Here is a 14,744-nt window from a genome sequence, read left to right on the forward strand (position 1 = left end):
GGGTCGCCAGGGGGAATAATAAACAAAAAGGAAAAGAAACAGATTTGGACGTGACGTGGTCATCGACGAACGTGTATCGCATCCCACTCTCATTATAATAAAGAGTGATCGTTTCTTTCGTAAAAGAGTGTTCTTTGTGCGCGAGTGTCTCCGCGAGTGTGTAAGCGAGTGCGGTTCGCGAGCGTGCGTGTCGAGCGGAATTCGCCGCCCGGACGTAATAATATTTATCCTCATGTTGCAGTACGACTTCTGAATAAGCGACTTCTTAATAATAATTATTTTTAAAATATCCTCACATTGCGCAATACAACTACAACACTACTTGTGTTTTATACAAAAGTTTCATGGTAAAACTACTTCTATTTAACCACATTAATAAAATCTTTTTAAATATAATTTGGAAAAAGTTTTTCACAATATTTTGAAAACAATTATTTTAAAAACTTTTATTAATGTGGTTAAATAGAGGCGCTTTTACCATGAAACTTTTGTGTAAACCATTTTTCGATATTTCGAATAATTTCCGAGATATATCGAGAAAAACAAAAAGCCGTCTTACGTTTAAAGGGTGGTTCCACCCCTTAAAACCGTTTTTGGGCCAACGGATAATTTCTAATTCATCTCTTAACCCGCCTTACATGTGTATAAAGTTTCATCAAAATCAGAATTTTCCACTTCGCGATGTTCCCTTATGAGTGGACATCCTCGTCTAACTCCCCTTGCCGTCCAGAAAAACTCCCCTGTCTTTCCTCCCACTCTCACTCTATTCTTTGTTTCCTTTAACAATTCCTCTACCCTAACAATTAGTCCCTCCCTGATTCCTCTCTTCCTCATCGTATCCACCAGCACCTTCCTATCCATGGAATCGAATGCCGCCTTCAGATCGATGAACAACGCCACCATCTTACCTTTCTTCTTCCCTAGCTGCCTATTTATTAAATAATTTACTATATAAATATTGTCCAATGTCCCCCCATTCCTTTTCGAAACCCAGCCTGATTCTGTGGAATAATCCCCTTCTCCTCCACTTACTCCCTCAACCTCTCCGTTAATACCGCCGCATAGATTTTATATATCGTAGACATTAAAGTAATCCCTCTGTACTCCTTCACCCTTTCCCCTTCCCCCTTTTTTATGATCGGAACTATTACCCCTTCCTTCCATCCTTCTGGCCATTCCCCCCTCTCCATATTCTGTTACAAAAACCCCAAACCCATAATTCTACTTCCTCCCCTCCGTATTTCCACATTTCTCCCGGGATATCATCTATTCCCGTTGCCTTCCTGTCCTTTATATTCTTTATTGCCCTCCTTATTTCCTCCCTGCTAATATCTTCCCCTCTCCCTCCCCCTCCCCTTTCCCTGTCCTCCTATCACCCTATTTTCTATTCCTCCTAATAACCTCATAAAATATTCTTTCCATTCCTTCATTTCTATATCCTCATTCGTCCTCTTCCTTTTCTTCCTTTCCTTATTTATAATCTCCCATACCTCGCTCTCCCTTCTTGCTTCTGTCACTCTTTTTTCCCATTTAACGTTCTCCTCTGTTTTCTTCCTCTCGCATAACTCTCTATACTCCTGTTTCTTCCCTTTATATTCCACCCCCTCTCCTCCTTTCCCTCTCCATCTCCTTAACTCTCTCCTCACCTCCCTCTTTGCTGTCCTGCACTCTTCATCCCACCATCCTTTTTTCTCTGTTCTTTCCATATTCTCTGCTTTTTTCCTCATATGCTTCAAAGCTCCCTTCACTCTGCTCTCTAGAGCGTCCCATTCCTCTTCTATCCCCTTCTCTCCCGATTCTATTTTTCCTAGTGTATCTCTAAATAATTTACCTCCCTCCTCATCCCATATTCCTCTCCACACTTTCGTCTTTCCTCAGCCTCTCCTCCTTCTTCCTTCCTCCCTTTTTATCGTTACTTCCACTGGCTGATGGTCTGAATCTATTCTGTCTCCTATCTCCATTTTTACAATTCTACTTTTCACCTCTAAGTCTCCCATTACATAATCTATTACCGTGCGTCCTCGTTCCCCCGTAAATGTATATTCCCCCTCTTCATCGCCTTTTATATTTCCGTTGAATAAACCCCAGCCCTTTTCCTCTATAAAGTTTATCAATATCCTACCCTCTCTGTTCACTATTTTATCCTTTGATTCCTTTGATTTCTTCCTCCCCTTCCACCTCCTCTTCGTCTCTCTCCCCCTTTATTCCTCCTCCTTCCCTTCCCGTCATCGCATTAAAATCCCCCTCTACAATAGTCCTTATTCCTTCCTCTCTGTCTTCCATCCATAGTTCTAAATTCTGTACCATCTCTTCAATATTCTCCCTTACGTAAACTCCTACAGTCCTCCAACTTTCTCTCCCTAGTCTTATCTTCCCTACCATCATTCCTTCTTTATCCCTTTCTATCCTCGATCCTTTCTCTATCAATTCCTTTTTAACGCTCGTTATCATCCCTCTTATCAGTCTCCCTTTCCTGTTTTCTCTCTTCGCCAATTGTATTTCCCACTTATATCCTCTTGGCAGTCTCTCCTTGATTTTCCTCCACCCTCTCTCCTCCATCCATGTTTCTGAGAACACCATTACATCCCAATCCTTTAATCCATCCCAAAAATCCTTATCCTTATTTTCCAGCCTCGCTACATTCCAAAATGCCACCTTCCACTCCTTCCCTCTCTTCTCTTCTCCTTCCTCCTTCCCTATTTCTTTCTCTCCCCTTTTCCTTCCTCTCCTTCCCCCAAGCTCTCTATTCTTAGGTGTCCTTTACCGTCCCTCAGAACTTCCTCCTCTTCATCCCATTTCCACCAATGCTCATCTATCCTTATTTTTCCGTACCCAATTCAGACCTTTTTCCCCTTCCTCTTTTCCTCCCATGCTATCTCCTGTAGTCTCCACCTCATTTTCCTTTCCCTCCAAGTCCAGTCTTCCATAATTTTTTCCCCTCTACCCTTCAGCTTTTTCTTTCCCCATAAAACCTCTTTTTTCTGTTGTTCATTCTCCAACCTTACTAAAACCATTTCTGTTCCTTTTCCTCCCTCTCCTCCTATTTTCCTTAACTCCTTAATCGCCACTTTCGCTCCTGTTATCTTCAGTACTTCCTCCACTGCCTTTCTTCTTCCTCCTTCCCTCTTCTCTAATCCCTTTATTATAACGTTATTCTTCCTGTCCTCTCTTTCTTTCATCTCGCTTTCTCTCGATTCCTCTTATTTTCACTCCTATCTCTTCCTCTTTTCCCCTCGCATTCCCCCTGTCTCCTACTACCTTTTCTTTTAAGTCCTCTTCTAATTTCTCTACCTTCTCTTTCAATCCTTTAATCTCCCCTTTTAATTCCTCTCTTTCCTGCAGCCATCTTAGCTCCATTCTTTTAAACTCCTTCCTAATTTCCTCCATTGTCTCCTTCATCCATCTCCCTTGTTCTCTGATTCCCTCCTTTATCTCCTCTTTCATCTTAAAAAAAGCTCTTCCCTCCATCCTTCCATCCCCTTTTCCCTTTCCCCAGCGACTTCTATATCTTCCCCCTCTTTTCTCCCCACCTCTTTACCCTCCGGTGACCTTTGAGTTTTCTTACTCCTATAAAAACACTCTTCCTCCCCTCCCTTTCTTTCCCCATCCAATTCCTCCCTCTTCCTTTTAAACAGTTCCTCTACATTTCCGTAACTTCCGCGTCTCTCTCTCAGTAGTTTATCTCTACTTGAACTTGCCATCTTTTGTGGCGTCTCGTGACGTCACGCGCACGCGCCTCGTACGCACTCGCGCCAACTTCAAACAACGGAGCTTCACATCATTCAACGAAACGACATTTATTGATTTTTATAAGTCGCTCAGCTTTTTTTATTGATTTAACACATTTGTGAATTGTTTCAAAAGTTTTATTTTACGAGTTTCATATTTTTACAAGATCTTCGCCTTTTGTAATCCAACCGCCATATCGTTAACACGCATTCTTGTATGCATTGAATTTAAAACTGTGAATGTACATTTTGTGGTTTAAATATATCCTTTTATGGATTAAGCTCGGATTTATTATTCTATCGTATCGGTGTATCATTCGTATATGGTTCGTTCGTATCGACGCGCCATAAATTGGTGACCCCGACGTGATTGGAAAGCCGACGCGATTTCCTGGAGATCGACGTGCCCGCGCTCGTGAAATAACGAACTGTTATCATCGTTGTGGTGCGCGTACAAACTCTGGACTCTCGAACTCTTAAAAGACTTAGTGGCAGTGTAATTTTGAGTGTTACATCAAAATGCCTGTTGACCGATCACCGACCCGGAAAGCCGAGCAGGAATTTAGAGCGACAGACGGAAGTAGCCTTTTCCCGACATTAACAGCCGGTTACGCACTTTCAGGGAGAGATTCTGCTGGAATGGATGACACAGGACCACTGGAAAATCAACATCATAACAACGTTCACGAGGTCAGATCTATAAAATTACCCCGGCCCTTCTGGCGAGATAATGCTGCAAGATATTTTACGGTCGCGGAAATGACGTTCGCCTTACATCGTATTACTTCGGACGAAACGAAATTCCGGCACATCGTTATTAATCTTGATGGTGACCTCCTCGGTATCGTCGGGGATATAATTGATTCACCTCCCGCTTTCGAAAAAAACTGAGCGACTTATAAAACTCAATAAGCGTGTCGATACGAACGAACCATACCTTCCCTCCTTCCCGCGCCCTCTATCTTCACCGCTTCCACCCTCCTTATCGACTCACTTACGTCTCTTCCTCTCTATGCTATCCTATCACCCGCGCTTCTCTCCGCCGACTAACCTCTATACCAGCGCTGACCTGTCCTCCTCTTTCTCTCTTTGCTTTCACCCCTCCCCGTCCTTCCTACGCTCTCACCCACTCACTCACTCCTCCACTCTCTCTTCACACTCTCCCTCTGTCTCACCGCTCTCTCTCCTCCTTTCTCTACTTTTCGTTCTCTCGACGTACCACGTGTCTCTCCTCTATAGCACCGGAAGCGGAAGTCCTATTTTTGCTAGTTATATTTTTTATAATTTCAGTTAAATATAAATCATGTCGAATGTTATAAAGATTCGGTAATTCTCTATATCAAATCAATATCACATGAAAATATGTGTAAAACGCAAATTACCTGTGGAAGGAGAAATCGATGTTGCACTTTGACGATTTTATCAGCGGGTATCGTACGAAGAAACTCTACGATTTCTTCGGGGTCCTTGGAATCATTACCAAGTAATGAGGAAAGTTCAAACGAGACCACTTCTTGCTAAGTCTCTTTTATCGAATATTTGCACGTACATGTACCGCTTTGAAGAATAGCTTTATGAAAAAGACCTGTAGGAATAAGTACCATGTTTAAATATAACGATAAGAATGATATCAAATTTTTACACTCAATATTATTTTATTTAATGCTATCATTGTGTTTTGAATTAGAGCATATTTAGGATACCTTTAGATAGCGGTGATAACATTAGTAAATGCACGCTCACAGCACCAGTACTGTTACCAAATACAGTGATATTTTCTGGATCTCCGCCGAATACGTGAATATTTTCTTTTACCCATTTCAGCGCGGCAGTCTGATCTTTCAGACCTTGGTTTCCGCTTACTGTTTCATGACCGAGCTTTAAGAAACCTTTAAGAATGCAAGGTTTAAAATACATGCGAGATAAGTAGCATTAGATAGGGGAGACCGGGGCAAAGTCATCACTGTTTTTTCAGTGCCGATTTTTAACAACAAAATAAATAATTTTCGTGTAATGTGGTATACCGTTGTAAAAAGTGAACTCTTGGCTACAAAATTTATATGCATTTTTCGTCTCCGTCGCTTTGTTCAACTGGTATCAAGAGACATGGTAGTGTCTCGCGCCAAGTGTAGCGAGATCGACCGTGTGTCTTTACGCGAAGCGCCGTTTTCAGAGACCCGTAGATTATCGGATCTTAATAACCGCTGAACAGATCATTTTCAGAGTAGATTCAATGGATAGCTTAGGTTTGCATTATATAATAAAAGTGTTTTTAGTTTTCATGTAGGTAGCGTAGGAGTAGAGATATTGCACTGCAAAGTCCAAATGTTGAAATTTTTAAGACACGTCGTTATTATCATCGTCGTTTGTACAGTTCGTTCTTTTATTCTTAGATGGCAGCAGCAGCGGCCGGTCTATGGCGAATCTTCACCAATGCGCGTCCGTACAAATGTAATCCGTGATGGAATAAACCAACATGCAAATGTATCTGAACAATGAGTATTTTAATGATCCAAACGAACAATATTATTTTATAAAAATTCACCATTACAAAGTAATTAATGGAACGTCTGAAGCGATTGAAAACCGAAAACAGAATGAATATCGTGAAACCGATAATTCGATTATTTTAGTAACAAAATTCATTTTTTAATCAACAACGACCGTTGCCAAGAGCTTTTAAACAAGTTAATTTGCCACGTAACACCTAGCGACAAAACTCGCGATTATTCCGGCAGATAGCCGTCGCAACGCTCCGAACCGCTACAGGTCTTAAACCGACTTTCTTTTACTTTATAGTTTATGGTTGATTTTACGAACGCACTCGCGCCATATTGTTGCGCGCGCAGTTTTGGTTGAGTTATTCAGTTACTAAGTCAGTATTCAGTTGTCGACCTGAGCGTTAGCTTTCCGTGCGTTGTTCGCTGTAAGACAGTAATATCGTAATAAAGCAAGTTTTGTGTTCATTCGTGATCATTATTAGTAGTGACTATATCCTGTATATAATACATCGAACAGAACATACATGTGACGCGCATTTGCCACAGGTCTTTTGCACGTACATGCACGCACCCACATATACCCACACACACACATATACATCTTATTTTTCAACTTTTTTTCAACTTACAATTTATTGCTATCTTAATAATATTTTAATAATAAAGTTATAAACAAATGAAGTTTCGTGAACGTCTAATCGCAATAAAACTCGCGCCATTGCTCTTATCATGAATAATTCGATCGTTTTGGCTTTTATTCAAAGTATTTCTAGATAGCATTGCGCATACAACCAGATGCATATCTATCCCGATCACGATTTTTATCAGGCTTGTAGAGACTTGAATTCATCAATTCGCGATATAGTTCCGATCATAAATAACTCAATCGTTTTGGTTTTTAATCATCGTTCGGCGTAATAATTGTTCCAAATAAAAACCTAATTTAATAAAATAGCTGGTTAATTGTAATACTACCGTATGGTTCTCTGGTTGGCACTGTCTCACAAGTGACATTTCACTCATTTCAATATCGACAAGTGACTCTTTCGAAAACTTGTCAAGCGGTTGTATGGTAGTTTCTCGTCAGTTTTCGACGCGGCAACATTCACGCATAATTTTTTCGGACTGTAGATAATATAGCGCATCATCACCCGAATATTATAAGAAAGTCTTTATTTAAAGTATTTCTAGGTAGCATCGCCCATACGAGCAGATACATACGTATCTCGATCGCGTTATTTTAAAAACTGGTATTTATGATTCTAGAAAAATTTGACATGATATTATTTTATTAAAATTTATTTATTCCGATGAATAAAATGGGAAAATAAAATCATCTATCTGTTAGGTTATATTAATTCGCTTTCCTCTTTTAACTTCCTTACCAGTCAATATCTTTTTCTTTCATAAATTATAATAAACAGAATGTCCCATTTCATCTTATTTTTATTATATATAATAAAAACGAAAGTTTTCATATCTCGAACGTTCTTTTAGGATTTCCAAATAGGAGTAACGATTTTTTTGAAGTTTGACTTCAAATAACTTTCGAACGGATAAACCTCTGCCTTGCGGCAAAAATTTCCTCTTTTTATGCCCTTTCAAACAATGTAATACTTTATGGAGGGGGGTTTCATTTAAAATTTTAAAGTTGGGGTTCCCCTGGGGCCGCCCTTGAGAGGGGCAACCGCCCCAACATTCTTGAAAGAGTAGCCCCTCGAAACGATCGAACACGTGTTTCACGATGTTTTGTAATTTGAACCGTTTCCAAAATATAAGCGGTGGTAACTGACTTTGTGGACACTCTGTATATGTATTAACTTGTGTCCATAAATATTGGGTTGGAAGGAAAGTAATGTCGTATTTTTTGTTCAACATTAAAGCAAATTTATTCATATTTAAAAACAACTTTAATCGATAATGTACTGGCCGTTGTTTTCTATAATCTTTTGCCATCTTTCGGGCAACTGCATGATTCCTTGTGCGTAGAACTCAGGCGTTTTTTCAGCGAAAAACTGCTGAAGGTGGTTTTTGCAGTCTTCTAAAGAAGCAAACGCCTTACCATTAAGGAAGTTCTGCAAAGACCGGAACAAATAATAATCCGAAGGAGCAATGTCTGGCGAATATGCTGGGTGCGGTAGAACATCCCAGCCAAGTTGCAATATTTTTGTCCGAGTGGTCAAAGAAGTATGAGGCCTAGCATTATCCTAATGGAATAAAACACCTTTTCTGTTTACCAGTTCTGGGCGTTTTTCTGCAATGGCTTCCTTTAATTTGTCCAATTGAGCACAATATTTGTCCGAATTAAGGCGTACGTTCTTTGGAAGGAGCTCATAATATATGATACCCTTCCAGTCCCACCAAATGCACAGCATAACTTTTTCCGGATGAAGTGCGCGTTTTGGAGTGGTCAACGGTTTTTCGGAATGCTTTCCCCAGGACCGTTTATGAACTGCGTTGTTATAGATAACTCATTTCTCATCGCCCGTCACAATTCGTTTAAAAATGGGTCATTTTCGTTACGTTTAAGTAACGAATCACAAATGGAAATACGGTCGATCACATTTTTTCGGATAAATTATACGGCACCCAGATATCAAGACGATTGATATAACCTAGCTTATGCAAATGCTCGATGACAGTCGTATGTGATAAGTGGAGTATCTCTGCAATTTCTCGCGTCGTATACCGCTAATTATTCTCGATTAAAGCTTTTATTTCATCGTCATTAGCAACAGGCGGTCGACCAGAGCGTTTATCTTTAAGTGTCGTATCATCAGCACGAAACTTCGCAAACCATCTTTGACACATCCGTTCGGTTACGGCATCCTCTCCATATACGGCACATATTTCTTTTTTGTTTCCGTCGCGTTTTTCCCTTTTCGGAAATAAAAGAGCAACACACAGCGAAAGTACAGCTTATTTTGCTCCATATTCATCTCGATCTCAACTGAATATGTACACTTTTACATACAGTTTCTACGCATTAAATAATGCTTATGTTAGAGGTGTTAGCTGTCAATTGCATTAGTATGCAAATGTGCCATCTAGAGTGAAGTTAGCTATTAATAGACAGGAGCCATCGATTAAGAAAATACGACATTACTTTCCTTCCAACCCAATACAATTAATATAACTTTATATTTCATGGACGTGCAGATTACTAATTTTAAAAAACTTGACTGACAGTACTTTCATCTCCTCGTATATTATAAAGAAAGATAAGATATTTTACACTACAAAATGTGTGAAATCATAACAAAATTACCTTTTTAAAAAAAGGTAGAAAAAAAGCGCCAAGTATACGCGGGCGAAGAAAAAAAGAACGTTTTTCGTTCAAAAAAGAACTCTACAAAAGTAATGATATCAAAGAATTGCGCCAAGTATGAAAATGGGTATTTAAGCAAATCAGAAAATCTATTAGTTTATTATTATTTATACTACATACAGACACATGCATATATACGTACATGATATTGATTACGAATGCAGAAGAATTATTTCAATACAAATAAGTAGTTTTTCAAAATGCCTGGTGCTGCTAACCGAATCAGTATGTTAATTAGTAATTAAACCCTTATCTAAAGATTATAATAACCCAGTGAAAACGTTTTCGGCAAGATGGTGTAAAGGTACCGGCAACATGAGAGGGCGATGATGGCACGGAAAAACGCAAAATGTCCCATACGTTGCCGGTGATCATGACGTTATTTCCTCTTCTGATTGGTTGGCTACCAAGTTAGAGTCACCATGTTAGCCCCGCGTTATTCAAATGTACTATTACAATGAAGAATCATGGCGAATCTAACATGGCGCCATGGCGGCTGACCAATCAGAAGAGGAAATAACGTCATGATCACCGGCAACGTATGGGACATTTTGTGTTTTTCCGTGCCATCATCGCCCTCTCATATTGCCGGTGCCTTTACACTATCTTGCCGAAAATGTTTTCACTGGGAATCTAACTTACATAACAAAATTCGGTGAAGCTCGTAATCTACATGTTATAAATTTAGTTAACCTTATTCTATACTTAATTCTAATGTCACATACGCACGCACGCACACACGCACGCACATACACGCGCGCGCGCGCGCGCGCGCACACACACACACACACACACACACACACACACACACATGCACCTAGAGAGAAAGAAAGTATAAGGCAATTAACATATTGATTCGGTTTAGCAGCGCCAAGCAGTTTGAAAAAATACTTATTTGTATTGAAATAATTCTTCCGCATTCGTAATCAATATCATGTACGTATATATGCATGTGTCTGTATGTAGTATAAATAATAGAGTGACGCCCAGTTGCGCACAGAATAAATCGGACACAGCAGGTTTAGTGAATCGGACACGGACACAATAAGAAACGGACACAGCGTGTGGAATCGGACACAGTGATAATCGTACACAACGCTAATCGGACACAGTGGCAATCGGACACATTGTCAATCGGACACAGTGCCAATTGCGCACAGTAGGAAATGAACACACAGTGGTTGCAATCGGACACAGTAGGAAATGGACACACGGTAGTTGCAATCGGACAGAGTAGGAAACGGACATATGTTCCGTGACAGTTTCATTCTAATAAGGAAGAGTCAAATTAGATGTAGAGTAAACATTGCTTTGTCTTGCAAAGTACATGCGTGGATACAGTGTGGATACTTTCCCAGTATAAACTTTCTTACTTTAATATTATTAATTTTTTATACTGGGAAAGTATATGCTTCGCCCGTCACCTAGTATTCTTCCACATAAAAAAAATAACAAAACTTTGGGGTAACCAAAAGTACTGCGTGGAAGTTACAATGTAGAACTTTGCTTTGCGTAGAACCTCGCTTCATATACTCTCAGCATATGCTTTCTAAAGTTATTAAATATCGCACGTATGCACAAAGTAAGCATGGTAGCATCGCTACGCCATATAAAGAAATAGAAATAGAAAAGTCCTTACAAGTAACATTTCCAGATTAGGAAAATGTCACGGAACATGTGTCTATTTCCTACTGTGTCCGTTTGCAACCATCGTATGTCCGTTTCCTACTGTGTCCGATTGCAACCACCGTGTGTCCATTTTCTATTGTGTCCGATTGCAACCACTGTGTCCGTTTCCTACTGTGCGCAATTGGCACTGTTTCCGATTGACAATGTGTCCGATTGCCACTGTGTCCGATTAGTGTTGTGTACGATTATCACTGTGTCCGATTCCACACGCAATGTGTCCGTTTCTTATTGTGTCCGATTGGGTCCGTGTCCGATTTACTAAACCTGCTGTGTCCGATTTATTCTGTGCGCAACTGGGATCATCCCTAAATAATAATAAAATAATAGATTTTCTGATTTGCATAAATACCCATTTTCATAATTGGCGCAATTCTTTGATATCATTACTTTTGTAGAGTTCTTTTTTGAACGAAAAACGTTCTTTTTTTCTTCGCCCGCGTATACTTGGCGCTTTTTTCTACTTTTTTAAAAAAGGTAATTTTGTTATGATAGAGTAAACACGACAAAGGTGCAAAAATTGATATTTCAAAATTGCCGAGTCGTCGCACCCCTGGGGCGGAGTCGTCACTTCATTCTCGGACTGGATTTTAAATGAAAACACATAATTTCGATCATGAAGAATGATAGGATACATTTTATTAATTATTTTTTAACAGAAAAATATAAACATTTAATTATCGGAATCCGGCCACTGCTGATTTCGATTTTTGCCCACAGCTGCGGTTCTAAAGTTCTGTGTATCACCATGACAAGACATGGAAGAAGTCGTGGGACCGAATTCGTTTCCGTGCACTGCCGGTTGTGGCATGCGTTTCTAGCGTATCGTATAATTTCAGCTATTTCTTATCTCGTTCCTTCGCCTTGGTGGATTGGTGACGACTTCGCCCCGGACACAAATTTTAAGTTTGGTCGCTCATGAAATATTAGAAATCAACGAAAATGAAAAAAAACTTTCCTGGATTCGTGTTCAGCATACATATTCTTTAGAATCACCTTACCACGAGATTTGGAGAGAAAATAATATTTAAAATATTAAAAATTTTTAACGCGCAAAACATTTCACTTTTGACGTCCGAAAACATGTCGTAATGAAAATCACAATATGACACATAACTTCACTAAACTCTGTTGGTCACGTGGGCACCATACATGGCATTTACAATATTAAGGGGATTCTGGAGTCGTCTGTATTACCGGCGGAAAGTGGACATTTTTCCATAAACTATACTTTTTATTGGTCTTACAGAATGAAAAATCCTTTTCCACGAATAAAGTAGAAACAGTAATGCAGTCGGGGCCACTCGACTTAATGTCAAAAACGGAAAAAAGTTCGAAAATTACAGTTTTGTTATCGGCTTCTAATCTCACCTCGTACAATAATTTGCTTAATGTAAAAGTTATGCACTTTGTACGTACAAAATATGAGTGACCCCGACTCGGGATAGAATGAAAGATTATTAGGGCGCTTTTAAAAGTAAGTTTTCACGCGTAGTAAAAAAGATACGTTTCTGCAAAACTTTTGGTGCATACGATTTGCGTGAAAGAGTACAGAGCACAAGAATAGATTCTTTATATCGTGCAAAAGGATTTATTTCATCGTACAAAAGGATTTTTCATTCTGTGCAATCATTGAAAAGATTTATTAAAAAAACTCATTTGTTCCGTCGGTAACACAGACGCCGCGACGGAGTTCACTGGCCACTCCAGGATCCCCTTAATGGCGAGTTTATACAACGTATAGATTTTGAGATAACTGTAGTGACGAATCCGCTCCGGTGACGACTTCGCCCCGGTCTCCCCTACACATCTTTATGCTGCTATTTTTCGAAAACAGACATTAAATATTATTCAGGACATATTGAAGAGGAAACCAACACATTCTTAGTGGCATATATCTTACCAAAAGCACCGAGTCTGTAGTTTATGGACACTACAATGACTTCTTTTGCCAAAAGATAATCAGGTCGGTGATTACCATCAGAGCCTGAACCATAAAAATATCCTCCACCATGAATCCACACCATAACTGGAATCCGCGTTGTTCCATAGATACTACGTGGTACATAAACGTTAAGATAAAGGCAGTCTTCGTCACCGATCACCGTTTCAGTTGATAGATCTAGTTGTGAACAAACGTTGCCGTTTTCGGATGCGTTTCGGATGCCATCCCAAGAAGCAGGACGTTTGGGATCCTGATTGCAAACAATGGAATAAATAGTCTTACTGTTATGTTAGTTACATAGTTGAAGCAAAATACTATGTCGTGCGGTCTAACACTGTTTTCCTGATTTCTGATCATTTATATATTATACATACTAAAAGTTCTAATTCGATAAAATCGCACTTTCTCGGCCCAACATGGACCCAAAATTAGATTAATTATAGATACTACGTGAAAATTAAATACTACGTTAGCGAGCTAAAGGTGGAGTTTGAGGCAAACCTGGAATGAATAGTAAAAATTGTAATCTGAAAAATCGATTGGAGCCTTATTATACCTACACAGGCCTCATTTCCAAAATTTAATCAGACTACATCGTCTGCCCAACTTCAAATACAAAATTCGATATTTTGTTATTTCTTCGATATCATGACCAAAAATCGGCATTTCGTAATGTTTCTCAAAAACAATAAGAACTTCAAGCATGTATTTTATTTTGGATCTATTGGTATCTATTGGTAAGGATTTAGCGAAAAATGAAACAAACTTTCTTATTTTTCTTCTAGAACACGTAAAAACTGAGTATTTCCATTTAAGAAATGTGATTTGTATCATATTGAGCCTAAACTGGTCACTATCGAAAATCTAGATGATTCACCTATCAGAAAACTACAAATTTTATTTGAAACAGGTTTTAAAAACGCCATTGTTTCGAGATATTACGGTGTGAAATTTAAAGTAGAACACCTTGTATATCATGAAATATTAGAAATAATTTTTGGGTTTCTATGATTATTCCAGATGTGTTCATAAAATATATAGGATAAAGTTTCGAAAAGGGTACGGCTCCGATTTTAATGAAACTTTGTAAAAAGCTTCCTCTCAGGTTGAAATGAAAGTCTTTAAAAGGATTTTTGGCGACTCTCATAAAAAGGTCATTTTTTAATAATAAATTCTCAGAAAATTAACAATGATCTCTATTTGTATTTAAGTGAATATGTATTGATTGTATTGATTTTTTTTATGTTTTTACAAAAAGTAATACATGTTATAATAAATTTTAATTGGTTTTTCCTGGATAAATAGTTTTAATATCTTTCAAAAGTTGCTCAAATGGATCTATATTAAGTGTATGTACACGACGACGCCACATAAATTCACACATATGTTCAGCCATTCTGTCTGAGTGAAGCAAGGACTTGAGTTTGACATATATTACAAAGGTCACCTTCCCGAATAACCCGCACTAGGTTTCACCCGTCGCTCGTTGTTTGTTAAAAAGTTATTAACAAAAGAAGTTTCGAAAATGTAGTAGTTATTTTGAATATTCAAAGACA

At 38.8% G+C, this 14,744-nt stretch overlaps 2 protein-coding genes across 2 annotated transcripts in view; both read right to left on the reverse strand.

The window, feature by feature from the left end:
* Positions 1–5,235, reverse strand: part of LOC105286018 — a 21,139-nt gene extending 15,904 nt beyond the window's left edge. Inside the window, exon 1 of the mRNA XM_026971284.1 lies at positions 5,111–5,235. The gene's annotated coding sequence lies outside the window, so the exon portion shown is untranslated. The remainder of the gene's footprint in view (positions 1–5,110) is intronic.
* LOC113562273 (para-nitrobenzyl esterase-like) lies at positions 5,141–13,545 on the reverse strand. The gene is made up of 4 exons (XM_026971120.1): positions 13,486–13,545; positions 13,147–13,438; positions 5,432–5,617; positions 5,141–5,313 (listed from the first exon to the last, which is right to left on the reverse strand). Exons 1-4 carry the CDS (start codon positions 13,543–13,545, stop codon positions 5,246–5,248), a joined length of 606 nt encoding a protein of 201 aa, XP_026826921.1. The 3' UTR covers positions 5,141–5,245.
* Between the last annotated feature and the right edge of the window lie 1,199 nt (positions 13,546–14,744).

This window comes from Ooceraea biroi, chromosome 7 (genome assembly GCF_003672135.1).
Source record: "Ooceraea biroi isolate clonal line C1 chromosome 7, Obir_v5.4, whole genome shotgun sequence".
Lineage (NCBI taxonomy): Eukaryota > Metazoa > Arthropoda > Insecta > Hymenoptera > Formicidae > Ooceraea > Ooceraea biroi.

What these genes read in the sequence shown, in the direction of transcription:
- LOC113562273 (XM_026971120.1), bottom strand. Translation starts at nt 13,545, where the DNA reads ATGATCAGAAATCAGGAAAACAGTGTTAGACCGCACGACATAGTATTT. An exon ending in CTACAGACTCGGTGCTTTTG is followed by an intron (nt 5,618 to 13,146) that starts GTAAGATATATG and finishes GCATTCTTAAAG; the next exon opens with GTTTCTTAAAGCTCGGTCAT. An exon ending in GTTATCACCGCTATCTAAAG is followed by an intron (nt 5,314 to 5,431) that starts GTATCCTAAATA and finishes TTATTCCTACAG; the next exon opens with GTCTTTTTCATAAAGCTATT.